General features: G+C 47.8%; 1 protein-coding gene across 2 annotated transcripts in view; it reads left to right on the top strand.

Annotated features, from left to right (window-relative positions):
- Spata13 (spermatogenesis associated 13) overlaps positions 1-19,000 on the top strand; it is an 82,074-nt gene that overhangs the window by 39,896 nt on the left and 23,178 nt on the right. The window contains exon 1 of one of the 2 annotated variants that reach the window (XM_059273532.1): positions 7,824-8,153. The exons of the other annotated variant lie outside the window; for it this stretch is intronic. Coding sequence (XP_059129515.1) covers positions 8,099-8,153 — 55 coding nt within the window. The 5' untranslated portion in view covers positions 7,824-8,098. Of the gene's footprint in view, positions 1-7,823; positions 8,154-19,000 lie in introns of those variants that run through there. 2 annotated transcript variants of the gene reach the window in all.

Raw genomic sequence — 19,000 nt, 5'->3', positions numbered from 1 at the left:
GGATTCCTAGAAACAGGATCTCACCCGATTCAGTATGAGGATTCATGGAGACAGGATCTACCTGATTGGGTCTGAGATTTCACAGAGGTGAGAAGTCTCTGCTGCTCTGCTTCTCTGATCTTTCAGCTTTCACCCTGAATATCTGACTCCGGGTTTTTGTTATTAAGACTAATTAGGATCAGGCTTCATTCCTTGATTTATGATTATGACGTAATCTCCCTGGTCTGTTTTTCTACTATACGTTCATATATTGATTGGCCATTTGGGAGACATGTCCACTCAAAATTTTTGCCCAGTTTTCATTTTGTTTGATATTTTTTGTTGTTGAATTGTGTCAGTTAAAAAATAATATACTCTGGATATTAACCCAGCTCCTCATCTTCCCCTTTAAAGTGAGGGGATTTATTCATAGGTGCTTATTGTTTATGTCATGTTTTGATTTTTTTCCAGTTAGATAAATTGAAATATGAGAAGCTATAGAAGCACATTTCTTTGCAAAGTGTGTGTGTGTGTGTGTGTGTGTGTGTGTGTGTGTGTCTGTATGTATGTATGTATGTACTGGCTGTGGGCATGCTAGGCAATGCACTCTGCTGCTGTGTGCCATCCTCTTCCTTCTATAGAGTTCTGTAGCACTGGTGGTGAACTTACCTATGTAATCCAGGCATTCAGGAAGCTGAGGTGAGAAGATCAGGCATTCAAGGCCAGCTTGGACTACCTAGCAAGACCTGCTAAAACACAAAGTTAAATTTAGTAAAACTCTCTGGAATTATTTTTATTTCATTTATTTATTTTGGGTGCATATGCCACCGCGTGCATGTGAAGGCCAGAGGACAAAATGCAGGAACTGGTTCTCTCTTTCCACCTTGTGGGTCCTGGGATTCCAATTAAGGTCGTTGGGCTTGGTCACAAGTGCCTCTACCCATCTTACAGGCCCTTGAAATGTGTGTGTGTGTGTGTGTGTGTGTGTGTGTGTGTGTGTGTGTGTGTAGTTGTTCAAAATTCTGTTTCGAATGTTTTAGAATGAATAGATTTATATATTGATAGTTTGCTTTAGGACAGGCCACATATTTCTGTTTTAGTTGGGTTCAATTAAGAGAATAAAGTAATGCGATCAGAGAGGAGAGGAGGCTTGTACAGCTCGTCTGGCATCATTCTGTCCTAACCACCGTTGGAATGATTTTTTTCTGGTGAACAGGCTTTTGGGTCAAAAAGCCAGCATCAGATCCCACTCCACCATTGAGACCTGCTCATCAAGCACATTACTTGTCTCAGAGTCTTCAAATCACCAGTAAAGGGAGAAATGAATTGATAATCTCTAACTCAGAGCTGGAACACTGACCCGGTACAGTGTGAGTAACTATTGTGATCAATTAGGGGGCATCTCACAAGGGCATGAGCAGTGAGCTCTTCAGTCACTTACTTGACCAGACCTGCCAGTGGCCCATTCTGGACAAGCCACCCTATCTACAGAGTGGCTTAGAGCCCTGTAGGACACCCAGATATAGCTTAAGCTGATTTAAAATATGTACACTCAGGTCATTAGGGACGGAACCTTTACTGAATCTTTTCCATTGATTCTGTGGTCCAAAACTTGAGTCACCACGTAATTGCCCATGGATTACCTAAAAAGTTATTACCCTGAGACTCCTCTCAGCATTTTATTAGAATGAAGGGCAAAAGAGAAGGCAGTGTCCAATGCTCAGGGATGTGAGTCTCACATGTGTGGGCAGGTTCTGGTAAATGTGGGATGCCTTTTAGCAGGATATTGGGGTGCATGCCTGTAGTCTCAATATGCCAGAGATTGTGAATTTGAGACCAGCCTGGGTTGGAAAATGCTTGCCCAGCATGGCCTCTAATCCCCTAACCCCCGAAAATCCTTTTGGTTTGATCTTTATTATCATTATTATTCAGGGTATTTCACATTTTTTTTTCCGAGACAGGGTTTCTCTGTGTAGCTTTTCACCTTTCCTAGAACTTACTCTGTATCCCAGGCTGGCCTCGAACTCACAGAGATCCACCTGCCTCTGTCTCCCGAGTGCTGGGATTAAAGGCGTATGCCACCACCGCCCGGCCATTATTCAGGGTATATCTGCTTTTGTTTCTTTGTCTTTTTTTTTTTCTTCAATTTTATTTTCATATAGTGAGTGATGTAGCATTTATGTGGAGGTAAGAGGAGAATTTGTGGGATTTGGAGTTCTTCTTCTACCACATGAGTCCCAGGGATCAAACTCAGGTAGTCAGGCCTTATAGTAGGTGACTTTATCCAGTGAGCCATCTTGCCAACCCCATTTGCTATTTTGAGACTGTTATGTCCAGATTACCACGGAGACCAAGTCCTGCATGTAAAAGCAAAGAGCCTTTATTTTAAGCTCCAGAGCTTGGTCCCTCTGTCTGTCCAACACAGTGGTGAGAGCAGAGAGCCCTGAGCTCAGGTGGGGCAGAGTTTTTATTATAGCAGAGGTTGGGGTGAGGGGATTTCCAGAGTTCAGGACCTTGATTGGCTGACAATTGTCTAGGGGTATCTGTAAAACAAAATAGGTGTGTGCTAGACTCAAGGACATTTTGTCACCTTATCTAATGGTTGGAATGTTTGGGATGTCAGGTACTTCCCCGAAGCCTGTCATGGCTGCTGTGTGGTCAAGCTATTTTGGGGCCCCTTCACAAGACAAAGTCTCACAGTATGGCCCAGGATAGCCTTGAAGCTGCCCTCCTGTTTCCATCTCCCAAGCCCTGGGATTATAGCATGACCCACCATGCCCACCCTGCTGGGGTCACAGCATGCCTTGCTATCTATGCCCAGCCGCTCCTACGTTTTCTTCATACCATTTTTTCAAAAGTTGTTTTGAATGAAGAGTCAGAGCTAGACACGATGGTTCACACCTGCAATCCCAGACCTTGGAACAGTGAGACAGGAAACTGCCAAAAATTAAAAGCTAGCCCAGGCTACAGAGTGAAGCCCGATCTCAGTGGCTGAGCACCCGAAGAGGGTGACAGTAACTGGGCTGTAAGGAAAGCTGGTTAAGGCTGCAGGGACTCCAACTTTGTCAGGTGTAGAGGTGGTGTGTCCTATCCCATCATCCCTGTCTCTGTGTGCAGTATACTACATACCAAGGGATTATGGCATTGGCTGTACTTATTTGTAAAACAGGATGAATCCATCTACTTATCTGTAGGCACATCCTTGCTGTTAGTGTTTTGCTGGCTGCTAAGACCGGATAGTTGACTGCTGTCCCTAGCCCTGCTGTGAGACAGTGTGGATTCCACAGAGTCCGAGGAATCCAGAAATTGTACTCCTTTTCAGAGAAAGGATTAGGAAGAGCCCATAACTACCAGAAGCTTGCTGCCCCCAGGCCGAGATTATATGAGCTCCAGCAGCCACTCTCCAGCCGGTATTTCATGACTTATCATTGCCTGTAATCAAGAGGTTTAACAGGAACAGAATGTCCTACCCCTGTCTCAGAAAAACATGATAGAGAATTTAACTTAATGATTATTGTTTTCATAAGGTACAGGGTCTTGCTGTGTATGTAGCCCACACTGGCCTTGAACTCTCAGTCCTCCTGCCTCAGCCTCCCCAGTGCTGATTACAAGCATACACCACCATGTTCACCCCGACAGTGAACACTTTCCACCTTCTAGCAGTGAAAGCAGTCTCCGTCTTATGACTTGTGTTTCTTCCAGTCTTTGTAAAGTAGAATCGGAAAGGAAACCCTCAGAAGACCCTGTTTCTCATTCCCGGGTTTCAGAAAGTAGAGAACCCACAGTAGGTGTGTGAAGGTCAGAGGACAGTTTGGAGGAGTCCATTCTCTCTTTCCACCCTACCGGTTCCAGGGATCGAACTCAGGTTGTCTGGCTTGGCAACAAGCATTCTTATCTGCCAAACCATCTTGCCACCCCCTTCCTGTTTTTAAAAATTGCATTTATTCATCTGTGTGTGCCCACACGTATATCCACCCACATGCCACCGTTTGCATGGAAGGCAGTGGACAGCCTATGAGAGTTTTCTTTCGCTATGTGAGTCCTGAAAATCAAACTCAGGCTGGATGGAATGCTGGACCACCTCTCCAACTAAGACAGCATCTTTTTTTGTTTTGTTTTTTTGAGTAAAACCAAAACTTATTCTAAGCCACAGTCATCCTAGGTTCCTCCCTGCCATATAGCCTCCCTGGTTCTGTGGGTTGCAGTCTGATTGTTCTTTGCTTTATATCTAGAATCCACTTATGAGTGAGTACATACCATGTTTGTCCTTCTGGGTTTGGGTTACCTCACTCAGGATGATTTTTTCTAGTTCCATCCATTTAACTGCAAATTTCATGCTGTCATTGTTTTTCTCTGCTGAGTAGTACTCCATTGTGTATATGTACCACATTTTCTTAATCCATTCTTCAGTTGACGGGCATCTAGGTTGTTTCCAGGTTCTGGCTATTACAAATAGTGCTGCTATGAACATAATTGAGCATGTTTCCTTTTTTTTTTTCCCCCCGAGACAGGGTTTCTCTGTGTAGCTTTGTGCTTTTCCTGGAACTCACTCTAGACCAGGCGGGCCTCGAACTCACTCACAGAGATCCGCCTGCCTCTGCCTCCCGAGTGCTGGGATTAAAGGCGTGCGCCACCACTGCCCGGCTGAGCATGTCTCTTTGTGGTATGATTGAGCATTCCTTGGGTGTATGCCCAAGAGTGGTATGGCTGGGTCTTGAGGTAGATCGATTCCCAATTTTCTGAGAAACCGCCAAGACAGCATCTTTTAACAACAGTCCTGTGTCTGCATCAGTCTGAGTTCTGGTCAATGTCTGTGGAGAGTGTCTGGGAGCAAGTTTGGGAGGAGGTGGAATATGAAGGGAGGGAAATGGTGGGAGCCTTCATTTAAGTCAAGCATAACAAGTTTCCTGTGACATGATGTGTTCAAGTCCACATGACCCTGACAAACTACAGTGGCTTTGAAGGCACAGAGTGGCACTTCTCCTTCAAGATTGTTCTTCAGAGATCTCTTGGTTCTCAACTCTTTTAGTGTTTTTATTTTGAAATAGGGCCCCATTAGGTTGACCTGGTTGGCCTTGAACTTCCAACCCTCTTGCCTCTGTCTCCTGACTGTTGGGATTAAAGGATTGTTTTAGTTACTGTCCTGTTTTGTGAACAAGGCAATTTACAGAAAGAAGAGTTTATTTGGGCTCAGGGTTCCAGAGGGATAAGAACTCATAATGAGAGGCAGGCATGGCAGCAAACAGCGGGCATGGAGGCAGGAGCATGTTTCATGTTTCCAACACAAACACGAAACAGAGTGAACTGGAAATAAGTGAGACTGTATACTATCAGAGCCCAACACCCAGTGACATACTTAACCCAGCAGAGCTGTGCTACCTAAACCTCCCTAAGCAGTACCGCCAACTGGGATCCAAGTATCCAGATGGGAGACAGTTCTCATTCTAACCACCATATTCCACTCCCTTGCCCCCATGATCATATCATGCAAAATGTGTCTAGTCCAACTTCAAAATCCCTCATAATCTTTCACAATCTCAGTGCTGTTTAAAGTCTCTTCTGAGACTGAAGCCATCTCTTAAATATACCCTCCAGTAAGATCAAAAGGCAAATTACATACTTCACCATATAATGAATGCCACAGAATACACATTACCATTCCAAAAATGAGGAATGGGGACATAGTGGGCAAAGACTGGACCATAGCAAGACTGAAATCTAGCAGGACAAATACCAAATCCTGTACTTCCAAGTCCAGTGTCAAAGGGTTTAGATGGCTCTGCTCCCTATAATCTCTCTCTCTCTCTCTCTCTCTCTCTCTCACACACACACACACACACACACACACACACACACACACACACACTGGTTTCACTCCCTGTGTGCAGCTCTCCCCCACAAATGTCTCACAGCTCTGGCATCTCCAACATCTGGAGTCTCCACTGCAAGCCAGGCTTCACTTTCACAGCTTCGTACAATAGCCTCTCACAGCTTCCCGCCCTCTCAGGGCCTCCATGCAGAGGCCTGTCTTCAGTGGCTCTCTGGAGGAAGAATCAATGCCCTTCTCTCTTGAACCGTTCGTGCCTCTAAAACCAACACCATATGGACACGCCTGCCAAGTTTGGCTGCTGGTTCAGAATGGATCCTGCCCCCCTTGAACCTCATTAGCAGCAACCTTAGAGTTTGCTTTCTAGGAGCAGACAGTGCCTTAGGCTCCCTCTCTTTCCATTGGGAAGTTTAGTTGGGAAGTAGAGTCTTGCCCTGAGGGCACCTTTCCCTCCTTCCTGAGAGGAGCCCTAGGCTTCTTCTTATTCATGATGCTGATCTCTGACAACTTTTCTTCCAGCGTTTGTCTTGGCTACAGCCTTCAGCTTCTGAAGTGTTCTTTGTCTCTCCAAACCATATATTCTGTATTCCTTTCTGCCCTACATGCTCTTTGAACCTCCATAAGCGTTATATAAAAAAAAAAAAATAGCCATCCCATAGACTCAATACTATGCAGTCTTGAAATACCGTTCACCAGAGAAATTAGTCTATTACTTTTTAAGATAGCCCCAAGAAATTTCTCAGGTCACAGGTGAAAGGCAGCCAGATTCTTCTTCTTCTTCTTCTTCTTCTTCTTCTTCTTCTTCTTCTTCTTCTTCTTCTTCTTCTTCTTCTTCTTCTTCTTCTCCTCCTCCTCCTCCTCCTCCTCCTCCTCCTCCTCCTCCTCCTCCTCCTTCTCCTCCTTCTCCTCCTCCTCCTCCTCCTCCTCCTCCTCCTCCTCCTCCTCCTCCTCTTCCTCCTCCTCCTCCTCCTCCTCCTTCTGTTTGTTTGTTTGCCTGAGACAGGGTTTCTCTGTGTAACCCTGGCTGTCCTAAAACTCAATTCTGTGGAAAAGGCTGACCTTGAACTCAGAGATCCACCTGCCTCCTTCAGATGAGTACTGGGATTAAAGGCTTGCCCACAGCCAGATTCTTTGTCAAATACCCTATGAGTAGCCTCTAGCCCAGTTGCTAGTATTTTCCCCTTGGAGACCTCTTGAACCACTGTTATCTTACAGGCTCCTGCTGAACAGACTGCTGGGCACTGCTGACAGCATTCAACCACGTTTTCAGTCCAAAAATCTTCCATATTCTCCCACAGAATAACACGATCCGCTTCTTCACACCAACAGCCCGCTTTCTGGTACCAACTGCTGCATTAGTTACTTTTCTGTTGCTGGGATGCTCTAGTCTCATGAAGACAGGGCAGCAGTGAGTTTCGATTCCTCGGGTTTTGAACACACGCTCACCACTTCACTGTACCAGTTGTCTTTATCGCTTTTTTAACCCGTATGTGGAGGATGGTCATGGGACCGCTGTTTTGCCTATATCGACGCATTGTTCATAACGTTTAAAAGGCAGTGACTTCCTGTCCAGAAGAAATGAAGGAAGCACACTGTTGACAGCTGTGTCGAAATGTAAAAGAACAAGTTGCTAATTTCCCTTTATTTGGAAAATACAGAAAAGCATGAAGGAATTAAAAAGCAACTCACACTGTCATCTAATGGAACCTCCTTTAGAACAAAGCCCATATTTTACATAATAGCAGATTACAAGTATTACTTTCGTGAAGCATACACATACTTATTATGTGTCTTATCTTTTTGTCTATTTGCATTTTTTTACACACATATCTTTTAAACAAAAGTCCCTTCTTTAGTGATTCCATAAATTACGGTTCGTATTCTGTAGCATCATAACTCAAATATTTGGCATTCCGCGCTGTGAAATCCTAACTCCGTTTTCAAACTCAGTGACCTCTGTGCTTTCCTCTCTGAAACAAACAGCCTTGGGAAAGTGCTCTGCAAGGCTAGAGCAGCCCTGGAGGTCGGAGTTAAAAGCTGCACTTTTCGAAGGCAGCCGCTCGCTCCGTTTAGAATTTCCTCCCAAAAGTCAGCGCGTGGTGATGTCGCTGGAACGACTAAGCCTGAGTCACTGGCAGTAGGCTCTTAGTTTCTGGGCAGCGCTGGCCAAGAGAGCACACAGCACTCCAGAGTTCCCGCAGCTGCCTGCCTGACCGGCCACCCTCCGCAATGAGCTGAGGACCTGCTTCCTGGGTGACACCCTCAACCCGCTGTGTGTGTTTAAACAGAAGGATGGTAGCTAGAGGAGAAATAGCAAGATTTTGGAGTCTGGAAAGCCTTCACATGGGTATGTGTGCGGTTCTCCTGTGGGCAAGGTTGCTGACTCCACTCACTTTCTGAGCTGCAGCTCACCTCTTCCTCCCCCCATCCTCTCTAATCCGCTGTGAGTGTGCCTGGGAGGAAAGGGAAAAATCTCATTCCTCCCGTGAGAGAAATTGATCTTGGGTATGATAGAGTGAGCATAGAAGATGAAATGGTAAAGAGTCAAGTGTGGACCACCTCTTATGAGTGGTGGGATCTGGTGTTTGCTGTGGAATTTGTTACAGGGTTTTGTTTAGGTTGCGTGAAATTTCTTCCTTTTGAAAGGGGATGCCTGTGTGTAGAGATGTGTAAGTGCTCCTTCCTGCGCTGGGGGAGGGGTAAGGCCTCCAGCTGAGAATTGGCTTTAGCTATCTACTGCTTTGAAAGTCATCTGCCCTGGTGCAGCTAGTGCGTTATGCTCATCTTGCCCTTACTGGCTAAATATTTCTTTTATCCGCAACTGGGCTAGAGTATTTAAAAGCGAATTCTTTTAAATGTTTTAAAATGTCGTTCTAGGAAGTTATAAGTTGTAATCCATGCACTCCTAAGGAAATAAGGTATGTGTTGGGGGGCGGGGGCGAGTCACAGGAAGATTTCTCCCCAGCTGCGGTGGGGTGCTCTAAAAACAGATCTTGTCTTGGGTCTTGCCGTAAATAGATGCCAGAAACGTGTGCTGAGATGAATGAGAATTGTAGCTGACAGTTTGAAGGCAGGCCCTGCCAGCAGCGAGACTGTGTGTAGCTGGTGCTTTCTTCTTGGCCAGCTGAGATAGGGCAGGAAGGTGGTCCCAGCGGCTGTCTCTGGCGGATTATCCAACCAGACCAGTGTGAGTGAGTGACAGGCTCAATCATGCTGTCATCAGACATGGCCCAGCAGAGTAAAGCCAGAATAGAGGGCTTGGGAGACGACGACGAGGGATGATGATCCTACCTTCCTGCAGCCATTTCCACCTCGGGTTGTCTGTCGGGAGGAGTGCTCTCCTCCTTGCCCCCCCCCCCCCCATGTCACCAGAGATGCACAGTACTCGGGAATCTTCGGTGGAGGCTTGTCCTTGGGGGATGCATCGATGGGTGCTCAGCCTCTGTGACCAGCCTAGCTGGAGAGGGTCAGCCACCAACTCCTCTGCTGTGCCACTGTGGAAGGGAAGCTCTCCAGCAGCCTGCTGTACTTCCCTTCTCTGTGACTTTGACTCAAGCCACGAGCTCCCAAGAGCTGTCTCAAAGTCTTGGCACGCACAGGTGAAATCATGGCAAGTAGTGTGATTCCCTTGGAATTAATAATTGTCCGAAATAACGGAAGCCCCCATTGGTGGGTTGCTGCACAGGCCACTCTGAGAGGGCAGGAGATGGGGGAGTGAACCCCAGGGTCAGCTGGGGGATGCTCCTCCCTTTTGGTGTGCCCCCCCTATTTTTTTTTTTTTATTTCCAGTCTTTGTTTTGTTTTGTTTTGGGTCTTTAAAGGTGGTGGTACACGCCTTCAATCTTAGCACTCGGGAGGCAGAGGCAGGCAGATCTCTGTGAGTTCAAGGCCAGCCTGGTCTACAGAGCGAGTTTCAGAATAGGCTCCAAAGCTACACAGAGAAACTCTGTCTCAAAAAAACCAACCTCCCCCTACAAAAAAAGGTGGGGGTCTCTTAGTTAAAATGGGATCTCTTAGTCTACTCAGTCTGGTCCTGAACTCAGGATTCTCCTGCCTAACCATCCCGAGGACTGGGATTATAGGTGTGGCATACCACCACAGCTGGTTGATCTTGAGCCACAGCCTCCTCCTAGATAAATAAGTGATGCTGATAATAGTTCAGGACATTTGTTAGGTGTTAAATACGATGCTGGATACAGCCTGGCTTCCCTGATTGATTCCTCCAACCAGCAAGGTGGCAGTTAGACCTGGTCAGTGGTAGAGGGAATCCAGGAGGGATAGCCCCTCAGGTGTCAGTCAGCAAGGATGGATGTGGGCAGCCATCATCAAAACCAGGGACCCCCAGAGGTGGGACAGCTGGCTGAGGGACAGCAGACACTCCAGGGCATGTCATGGGTAAAGCTGAGACTTGTTACAGGGTACAGAGAAGCCAGTTTCCTCTTGGCTGCTGGCCCAGAGACAGGTACCCTGGGGTGCCCAGCTGCCCAGGCCACCCATCCCACCCCATCCCATCCCATCCCATCCCATCTCCTCCCATCCCATCCTGTCTAGTCGCTTTACAGATGAGCACAGTGATCTGGAGTGTGGATGGCAGAACTCCAGGCAAGCTGACTGCGGCGTGGGGGGGGGGGGGCAGATGTATTCATTGGTAGCTTACTTGATGAAATTGAAGACTTAGCAAGCCATCTACAGAAAAATGAATCTACTTCTAGAAGTTTGGAATGGTTAGTTAGGCTCCGTTGTGATGTGACCTCCTCCTATCAGCTCTGGACAGCCAGAAACATGAGGCATGCTGGTGAGAGCTGAATGAGGAGCATTCTTTTTAAAAGATCCTTAGTTGTTGTGAAAAGTTATCAGTAAGGGTGCCTGTGTCTATTTCTAGGGTCTGTTTGGATCATATTGTTGGCCTGTGTGCTCCAGAAAGGCAAAGATAACTATTTTCGAAGAATGGATTTCAAGGCAGCAGGACATGATAGCAGTCGTTTATATTTGAGTGTGAATGGTGTCTCGTGCTTTATTTGGTTCGGCCTGCAGCAGTAGCTCATGAGTTCCTGTTCTTAAGGTCTGTGGGACCTAGTCGTGGACATAACTAACTGAAATAGAATAACAGTAATAATGGTATAGGATGATGCATAAGACAGTTGTGTACCTGTGGGAGGTATATGGAAAGAGGTGGCTATTGTGGGGGATCAAAGCATAGATGAGAGACCGAAAACCAGGGAACCCTCCACTAAGAAGAGACAGTTGGGCTCTAAAGAATGATTCAGAACTCTGAGCTGTTTGGGGAGGGAAGGAGCAAACAGTTTCTCCCATCAGAGCAGGAACACCGGAGCACTCCACAGCAGTAGCACTTTCCATCACTCCGAAACCTGTGGTGTGGTGTGGGGGGACAGACACACACTGTAGAGCAGGTCCACCGGTGTGCTGTGGTACGAGGTTAGCCTGAATGCCCACTGCCTCTCAATTCTGTCAGGCATCAAAGTCATTGGAGGGGCTTCTGGAAACAAAATTCTGAGCTCCTAACCCAGTTCTGGTTCAAGTGGCCAGAGGATCAAATAGCCAGAAAAGGTGGGATTTTCATTTTTCTAAGCATTCTCCAATGTGGCAGGGAGCCATGTCCTTGGGTTTTGGAGGACCCCTGAAGAGTGGATCAGGTACGCCTGCCTGCAGCTCTGTGGACCTTGTTGGTTCCCTCTGTGGGTATCAAGGTGGCCCGAGGGTGCTCTCTGGGAGGAGGGACTGGGCCCAGCATTTCAGCTATAACCACAGCTGCCTGCCTGTGAGGCTGTTTCCGCTTTTGACGGGGGAAGCTGGAATAGCTTATCTCAGCCTGGAGGAAGTGGAGTGAGCGGCAGGAGGTTTTCTGAAATGTGTGTTTTTAACAGACTATTCTAAGTGCGGGAATTTCCCCAAACAAAGCCTTGGGGAAATCCCCACCAGGAGCTGGCTGGCTGGGAAAGGGCACTGTGCATTAGCAAGTCTGTGGGTGACAGGCTGTCCCTTCCCACCCGTGCCACCTCCAGGCTCAGCCTCCAAGACTAGCTGAAGGGCTGGGTACGTCTCACCTCCGCATCCGCCTCACACAGGGGTGTTTTTCTCAGTTACAGATGAGAAAGCAAAGGCTCAAAGATCATGGCTTTCCCAAGGTAGCCTCAATGGGACCAGACCAAGCTCTTGGGACTAGGCAGTCCAGTGCTTTTAAATTAAACTTTGTCACTTTGTGCAACAATAAGCCAGCGAGAAAGAGACTCGTTTGTCCCGAGAAGAAAGCTGGGTCAGGCACTGTGGATGGGTTTGTTCTCCAGAGTACAGCCAGGAAGGGGGCACAAAACATGGCTCCTGTGCTGATGCTGTGTGATGTCATTTCTTGTCAAAACTCCCCTTTAGAATCAGATGCTCGGTCAGAACGTAGAGTCAGAGTTTAGCAGGATGGCCTGCTGATTTCATGAGGAACATAGCTGCTGTTCCTTGTTGGCTTTTAAGAAACTTACACTCTTTCTGATTAGGTTCATAATAACAGTCCTGTTAACAGTGGCCTTGTGAGCCTAGGCCTCGGCCCATTCTCTGTAGGTAGCACACAGCCTTCTGCACCCATTCCTGGGGTTGTATCTGGCTGGAGGTTTCTCAGATGTCCGCTAGAGAGTTGTTCCCTCATCCAAGAAGGTCACAGACTTGGAAGTTAGATGTCTTCTCAAACAAACTTTTAGAGGCCACTGTGTAAGGGACAGGGCAACTGAACATATAAATAGTACTCCAGGGAAACAACCTTCCTAAGGGTGATGGGCCACCACGGTGGTCCAACCAGAGTGTAATAAACCCACTATATTGTGTATCTGGAACCGGTGGGTTCTTAAAAGTGTTTTTCCAGAATTGTCTCTAGCACACAAATCTGTTAAAAGACGAGGGTAGAGAGTCTCTTATTTAGTGTGCTCAAGGCCCAGAATTCAATCCCCAGTAGTGCAAAAAATTGAAAAAAGAAGATAAAGGGAGTCCTTCCTGAATTAGGCTAAAGCTTTAGTTAGCAAGTCTCTTGTGGTGGATGAGGCCTAAGAGTCTGGGGATCTTAAAGTGACTTTGGTTTGGGCAGCTTTGTCTCCATGCTTACAGGATTATTTTGCTGAGAGAGGGAGAATTAGTCTTCTTCAGGGATGAGCTCCGAAATGGTTACACAATGCCAAGTTGTCAGGCCTTAAATAGTGCATAGGAGCAACACTAAACAGACTCAGCAGGTTGTACTTATATATTTATTCATGTGTGTGTGTGTGTGTGTGTGTGTGTGTGTGTGTGTGTGTGTGTAATAATAATTAAAGAGTAAGGCTATGAATTTGAGAGGAAGGGGCATAGGAAGGTCTATAGAAAATGAGGAGTGATCTAACTATGTTTTAATAATAATAACAATGTCACAAGGAGAAAAAGTGTCTTCTCATACTGACATTTTTCAACAAAAGAAATGATATAGATAGCTGTGCCCTCGTGAGTTGGCAGTGGGAACATCAACTGATGTAGCCACCTTGGAAAACAATATGGAAGCTCACAAAAAATCTTGTAGCAGAATGAGCCACGCCAGCACTCTTCTGATTGAGTCCAGAACCCACAGAACTGACAGCAGGGCTCCAAAGCGATGATGAGCGCACTCATGCAGATGGCAGCATTGTTCTCAGTGGCCAAGAGGGACAGGCACCCAGTGTGCCCAGCCACACGGAAGCAGACAAGCAGGACAGAAGGGGAGCCACACAGGGCCTTCCGCGGAAGGAGAGTCTGACTTGGACAACACGGACAGACCTTGCGTGCATCACGCTGAGTGAAACACTTGCCACTGCAAGGCTCATGCTGCATGGTTTGGACACAAACTATCTGAAGCAGAATCACAGAAACAGGAAGCAGAGGTGGTTGTCAAGGAGTGGGCAGGAGAGAGAAGGGAAGGAAGTTAGTGTTTGTACAGGGGTTCAGTTTTGCGAGATGAAAGGGTTCTAGAGGTGCATCTATAGCTGTGGAGTGCAACGTTACCCAACTGTGCTTTAAAGGGGTTAAGCTGGAGCTTTAAAAAAATCATAATAAAAAGGAAAACATGACCTATTTAGCCGTTGGTGGTGGTCTACGCATATAATCACAGCATCGGAGAGAAGGGAGGTAGATAGGAGGAGGCCGCTGAGCTATGTGTGTACATGGTGAGACTCATCTCGAAACACCCAGCCAAAACAAACAATCCTCTTTTTATTTCCCTTGGCTTTGCTGAAGTACACTTTGAGGATTTATATTAGTTATTTATTACACAAAATTACTGTGAGTTAACAAGTCACCTCTGCTAACTCCCATCGATAGCAGAGGAATTCGAAGCCTTTTGCAGCTTACAGGAAGTGACTGCCGAAGGACAGGGCCCAGGGAAGAGGTTGCCCACAGAGGGGAGCATGGGCTCTGGCCACCATCAGGCACGCGCCAGGGTTTTTCAGCTGCACTTTCCCCATTAGCAGTGTTCAGCTCGGCTGAAGATCATTTACTGCAAATGTCTGGCACCAATCGTACCTTGGAAGCAGGATGAATTCAGTCCTAGGAGGCCTTGGATGCTGCAGACAAAACCACGGTGGAGCTTTTTGTGAAGACCATGAGACCAGGATTTGGGGTCTAGGGTGGAAGCAGCGTAGACCACGGCTGGGGAGGGAGATGGGAGGCACGAGGAACTGCTGCGGATGAAGACTAACTGCAGGAGTTTCTAGCCGTAATCTCAGGTGGGTGCTGGGCTTTGAGCCAAGGAGACCTGGTGTCCATCCTAGCCTGGCCCGGCACCGTGTTACTCTGTTGTGTAACTTCTTGGAACCTGGCTTCCTCACTGGCCGTTTGCAGCCTCTTTGGAAAAGCCCCGAGTGTCTTCCGTACCAGGTGTTTATATGGGATGCTGAGCATGCAGAAATAAAGTCTCTCTGCCTTGCCCATGGGCCTGGGAACTGAGTCCTGGGGGTTAGGAGGGACTTAAAATCCTGGCTATCATTAAGGTCGTGGAGGACAAAGAAGGAAGGCAAACCGAGTCAGGAAGCCGTGCCGTGAGACCTCACTGGGAGCCAGGGACAAAGCTTAAAAGGGACAGGGGCTCAACAGTGACTGCTGTTCCCAGAACTGTGTAGAAGTATTGAAGTTTTGGTACCAGTCCGTGTTTACTGTCTGTCACACAGATTTTCAGTCTTGTTACCAGGAACAGGCATCACAGAGGTGGCCAGTGCTGCCCTGGAGTGGGAGGGAGAAGATATGGACCATTGAGGTCCCACCACACGGCACCCAGTGAAAGAATATTCTGCACTTCTGTATAGTTTTCTTTTAATCATTTTATTTATTGTTTATGCATGTGCACCTGGAGATCAGAGGACAACTAGTGGGAGTCAGCTCTCTCTTTCCACCTTGTGAGTCCTAGGGATAGAACTCAGGTCCTCAGGCCTGGCTGTGGGTGTCTTTACCACGGAGCCATCTTGCCAGCCCCCAGTTTCATTTCAGAATCCATTTAGTTATTTATACTGATTGATTAACTGAGACAGGGTCTCCATACTCAGCTCAGATTGGCCTTGACCTTGTGGCAATCTTCTTGCCTCTTCCTGAAGATTCGGTTTTTAAATGGGATGGTCAAGAAGCAGGAGTCTTGTCTGAGGAGGGATGTCATGTGGAGGGGGCCAGGGGGGTCAGGATGCCATCAGAACCAAGGTGACATGGTGTGGGGTATATGGTAAACCTCGGGGCTTTGACTCTCCCCTGTGGCTCGTGTGCAGAGATACAATTTGAATTAGGAGTGATGTAATCGCTGCCTGAAACAGGCAGTGGGTGGGGTGAGGCAGGGAGGCCAGCAAGGAGTAGCTGAGTGAGCCCGTTAGGGTGACCCAGGCTAGTGCTGGGAGACAGGTGGGAGTTGGCTGGGTTCTTGTCCCCTTTGGAGGGGAAGGCAGAGTCCAGGTAGGATGTGAAAGGCAGGAGAGGAAGAATGGCCTTTGAGTATATAAACCATGGAAAGCTACCCCATTATAGATGGCAGGACTGGATGGCAGAAAAGGGACTGAGTGTCTTTGCCCATGGTTCTATAGCCAGAAAGTGAAGCCGGGGCTGGAGAGATGGCTCAGAGGTTAAGAGCACTGGCTGTTCTTCCAGAGGTCCTGAGTTCAATTCCCAGCAACCACATGGTGGCTCACAACCATCTGTAATGAGATCCCATCTGTAATGAGATCTGGTGCCCTCTTCTGGCCTGCAGGGATGCAGGCAGAACACTGTATGCATAATAAATAAATATTTAAAAAAAAAAAAAAAAAAAAAAAAAAAAAAAAAAAGAAAGTGAAGCCGGCACAGCATCCTGGGAAGTGTTGACAGAAGCACACCTGCCTTGCAGCGTGCACTTGTGTGCCTGTGTAGTGATGGATGTAGGGAGGTTGGCGTGGTCCTCACTGCCAGCGTTTGCCATCTCGTCATCGTGCTGGGCATCTTTCCCTACACATGTCTTCTGCCTCTAGCCACGCCCACCCCAGTCGGCTGGTGGGGAGACTGAGTCAGTGTACTTGGGCTAATGGAAGCCACCTTGCTTCTGTGGTACTCAGCAAGAGCTCAGTGTGGTGTCGAATCTGTCTCATGACCCAGTTCATCCTTGGAAACATTTATAGCGGCAGTTCAGAGGTCATTTGGTCATTTGTCCTTGTCACTTTGCATCCCTGTCTCCTGTGAAGTCTAGCATTTTTCCCTGTGAACCCTTTATATTAGACTCCTGTCAATTATGGATTATAGGTGATAGTTGCTGGCCTAGAAAAAAAAAAAAAAAAGACTGATTTTCCCAGCAACAGGCAGATCGGGTGGCAGAGTTCTCACTGGTCAGCATTGTTCGGTGGTTCTTTGAGGGAGAAAATGTCATTTTCAGGGCTTTGCTCCGACTGAGAGGCCCAGATGCCTTTCTTTTCTTTTTTTAATCTGGCTCAGCCAAAGCTGAAATGTGATAAGGAGAAATGCCGGTGGTGTTGGGCAGTGCCAAGTCACTGCTGGCTGACATCCAAAGATTCCTGCAGCTCTGGGCCCCAGCCAGATCAAGGGTTTGTCTATAAGCTACTTACCCAGGATCGTTAGAACCTTTTAGCTGTGAACCTGGCAAGCCCCACCAGGTCTCTTACAGGCTGCGTCTCTCCGCTGCAGCCTCCCTGCCCCCTACCTCGAGTTCACAAAGGCTTTTATCTTTAGTGCTGTCTGTGGTGCCTGAGACAGCTGACTTAGGCAGGCAGAAAAACTACTCATACTTCCCGAAGGCTTCCTTCCTCAGCATCCCACACATATACCCCAGGATCGTGCTGTAGATCACGTAATAGGTAACCTTCCCCTTCTGCACCTGCAAGGCCCGTGACCACAGAAGGGGAATGGAAGTTAAGATTTCAAAGGAATAGACACTGTCCTATGAGCTTGAGTGTGTTTCTCAGACTGCTGAGGTCTGACTTCCTCAAGACCACACTCACACACACACAGCCCTGCATCCCTGAAAGGAAGGGGAAGCTGAAGACTCACATCACACATGTACACACACAATGACTACCCCTGGCCGTCTACCTGCCCTTCCCCTGAGGAGTCAGAAAGACACCAGACTCAGGACAGTGTAGGAGCTCCCGAGAGTGTTCCTGTGCCTCCTGGCTTTCGGTTCAAGTTCAAGAACACCTTGACTCACTCCTCCGAGGCACTTCCAAGGCAGCTCATGACACGGTAGCCAGAACTTCTCTGGTTGCAATCAGAGATGGGAACTGAGGCTCGGGTGGGAGAAGGGACCTAACACTGCAGGAAGCCAGCAGCCACTGCGGGGGCCAGAGCTCCCACTCAGCTGCCCCACATCCGCTTGTCCACGATTCCTGGACTCATCAGCACCCAGGGCCTCGACAACACTGATGGATATACAGCCTCTGAACTAACAGGCCGGCTCTGAAAGAGGGGTCACCAAAGCAACACTGTAAGTTTGCACGTGGCAGGGGACCCCAGCCTCAGGGAACAAGGCACGAAAGCATGGGCCTGTGAGCAGGCCCAGCCGGGTCAGATGCTGCTGGAAGAAACTGAGTTGAGCTTAGCCTCATGGGATGGGGCAACCCAGGGTGGGCTGACTGCCGCAGAGGGGCCTTCTTCACGCCACGCTGCTTCTTCCTGTGATGTCCCTTTTACCAGTCCTTCCGGAGCCTCGTTAAGCTCATCGCCTTTTGCCCCCAACCATCACCCGTGGGCTCCAGTTCCTCTCTCTTTCCCCAGAGCAGCACCTTCTCTCCCTAGTCCCCACTTCCCTCCTGTTGCTGCCGAGTCGTTCAGTCCTGCCCTCGTGGCAGCCTGCCAAAATTACCTTTCTGAAACTTGCCATGTAAGGGGACCCTGGACTACAAACTTACTACCCGACTCAAAACCCAGAAAGAAGCCAGTTGGTATCCCATGCCTGTAACCCAGCCCTTGGCCAAAGCTATGAGTTCCAGGCCAGCCTGGGCTACATAGTGAGAGCAGTCATAAAACTACACACTGAAAGAGCATGCGTGGCTTTCTGTGGCCCTCCCTGGGAGTCTCCTGCTCAGTCTTCCCATGCTCATCTTTCACTCCTTACCCAGAGGACCCCTGGCCACAGAAGACACATCCGTGGAAACATGAAACCTCCGATCAACTCTGGCATATACTATGTTTTCTTATTTGTGCTCTAGACACAAGGTTCAGACGGACATAATAATAAAGAAATACGACAGTAATAACAAACATATGCAGTAGGAATCAAGAGTATTTGCCTAGCGTGCATTGAGCCGTGGGTCTCTCTGTGGCACCTTAAGTAGAAGCCAGCAGGCACACATAGGGGTTGTTTATTTCTGGAAATCTCCACTTAATTTTTTTCAACCATGTTCGTAAGTAATGGATATCCTTGGAAGTGAAGGTTTGGAGGAAGGGAGTCTTTGGTCTTGGAGTCAAGTACGATGTATGCTTCAAATTTTGCTACCATCTGCTCTTGGTCAAGGGCTGTCTCAATGCCATGACTGAGGTGGTACAGCCCCACCGAAGAGCCTTTCTCGGTGACATTATTGTCTCTTTAAAGCCTCCCTACTGCCTGTGTGAGCCAGTTTCCAGCTTGAGTGTAAAGCACTGAGCCCCCTTTGCGCTCCTCAAAACTCCAGCTTACCAATTGCTGATTTTGGCTACTTGGGGCAGATGAGCTTTATTCCATGTTCCCAGCACCAA

This window comes from Peromyscus eremicus, chromosome 9, assembly GCF_949786415.1.
Source record: "Peromyscus eremicus chromosome 9, PerEre_H2_v1, whole genome shotgun sequence".
NCBI classification, from domain to species: Eukaryota; Metazoa; Chordata; class Mammalia; order Rodentia; family Cricetidae; genus Peromyscus; species Peromyscus eremicus.
Note: the sequence above shows the minus strand (reverse complement) of the source record. Positions and strands in the feature narration are given on the sequence as shown.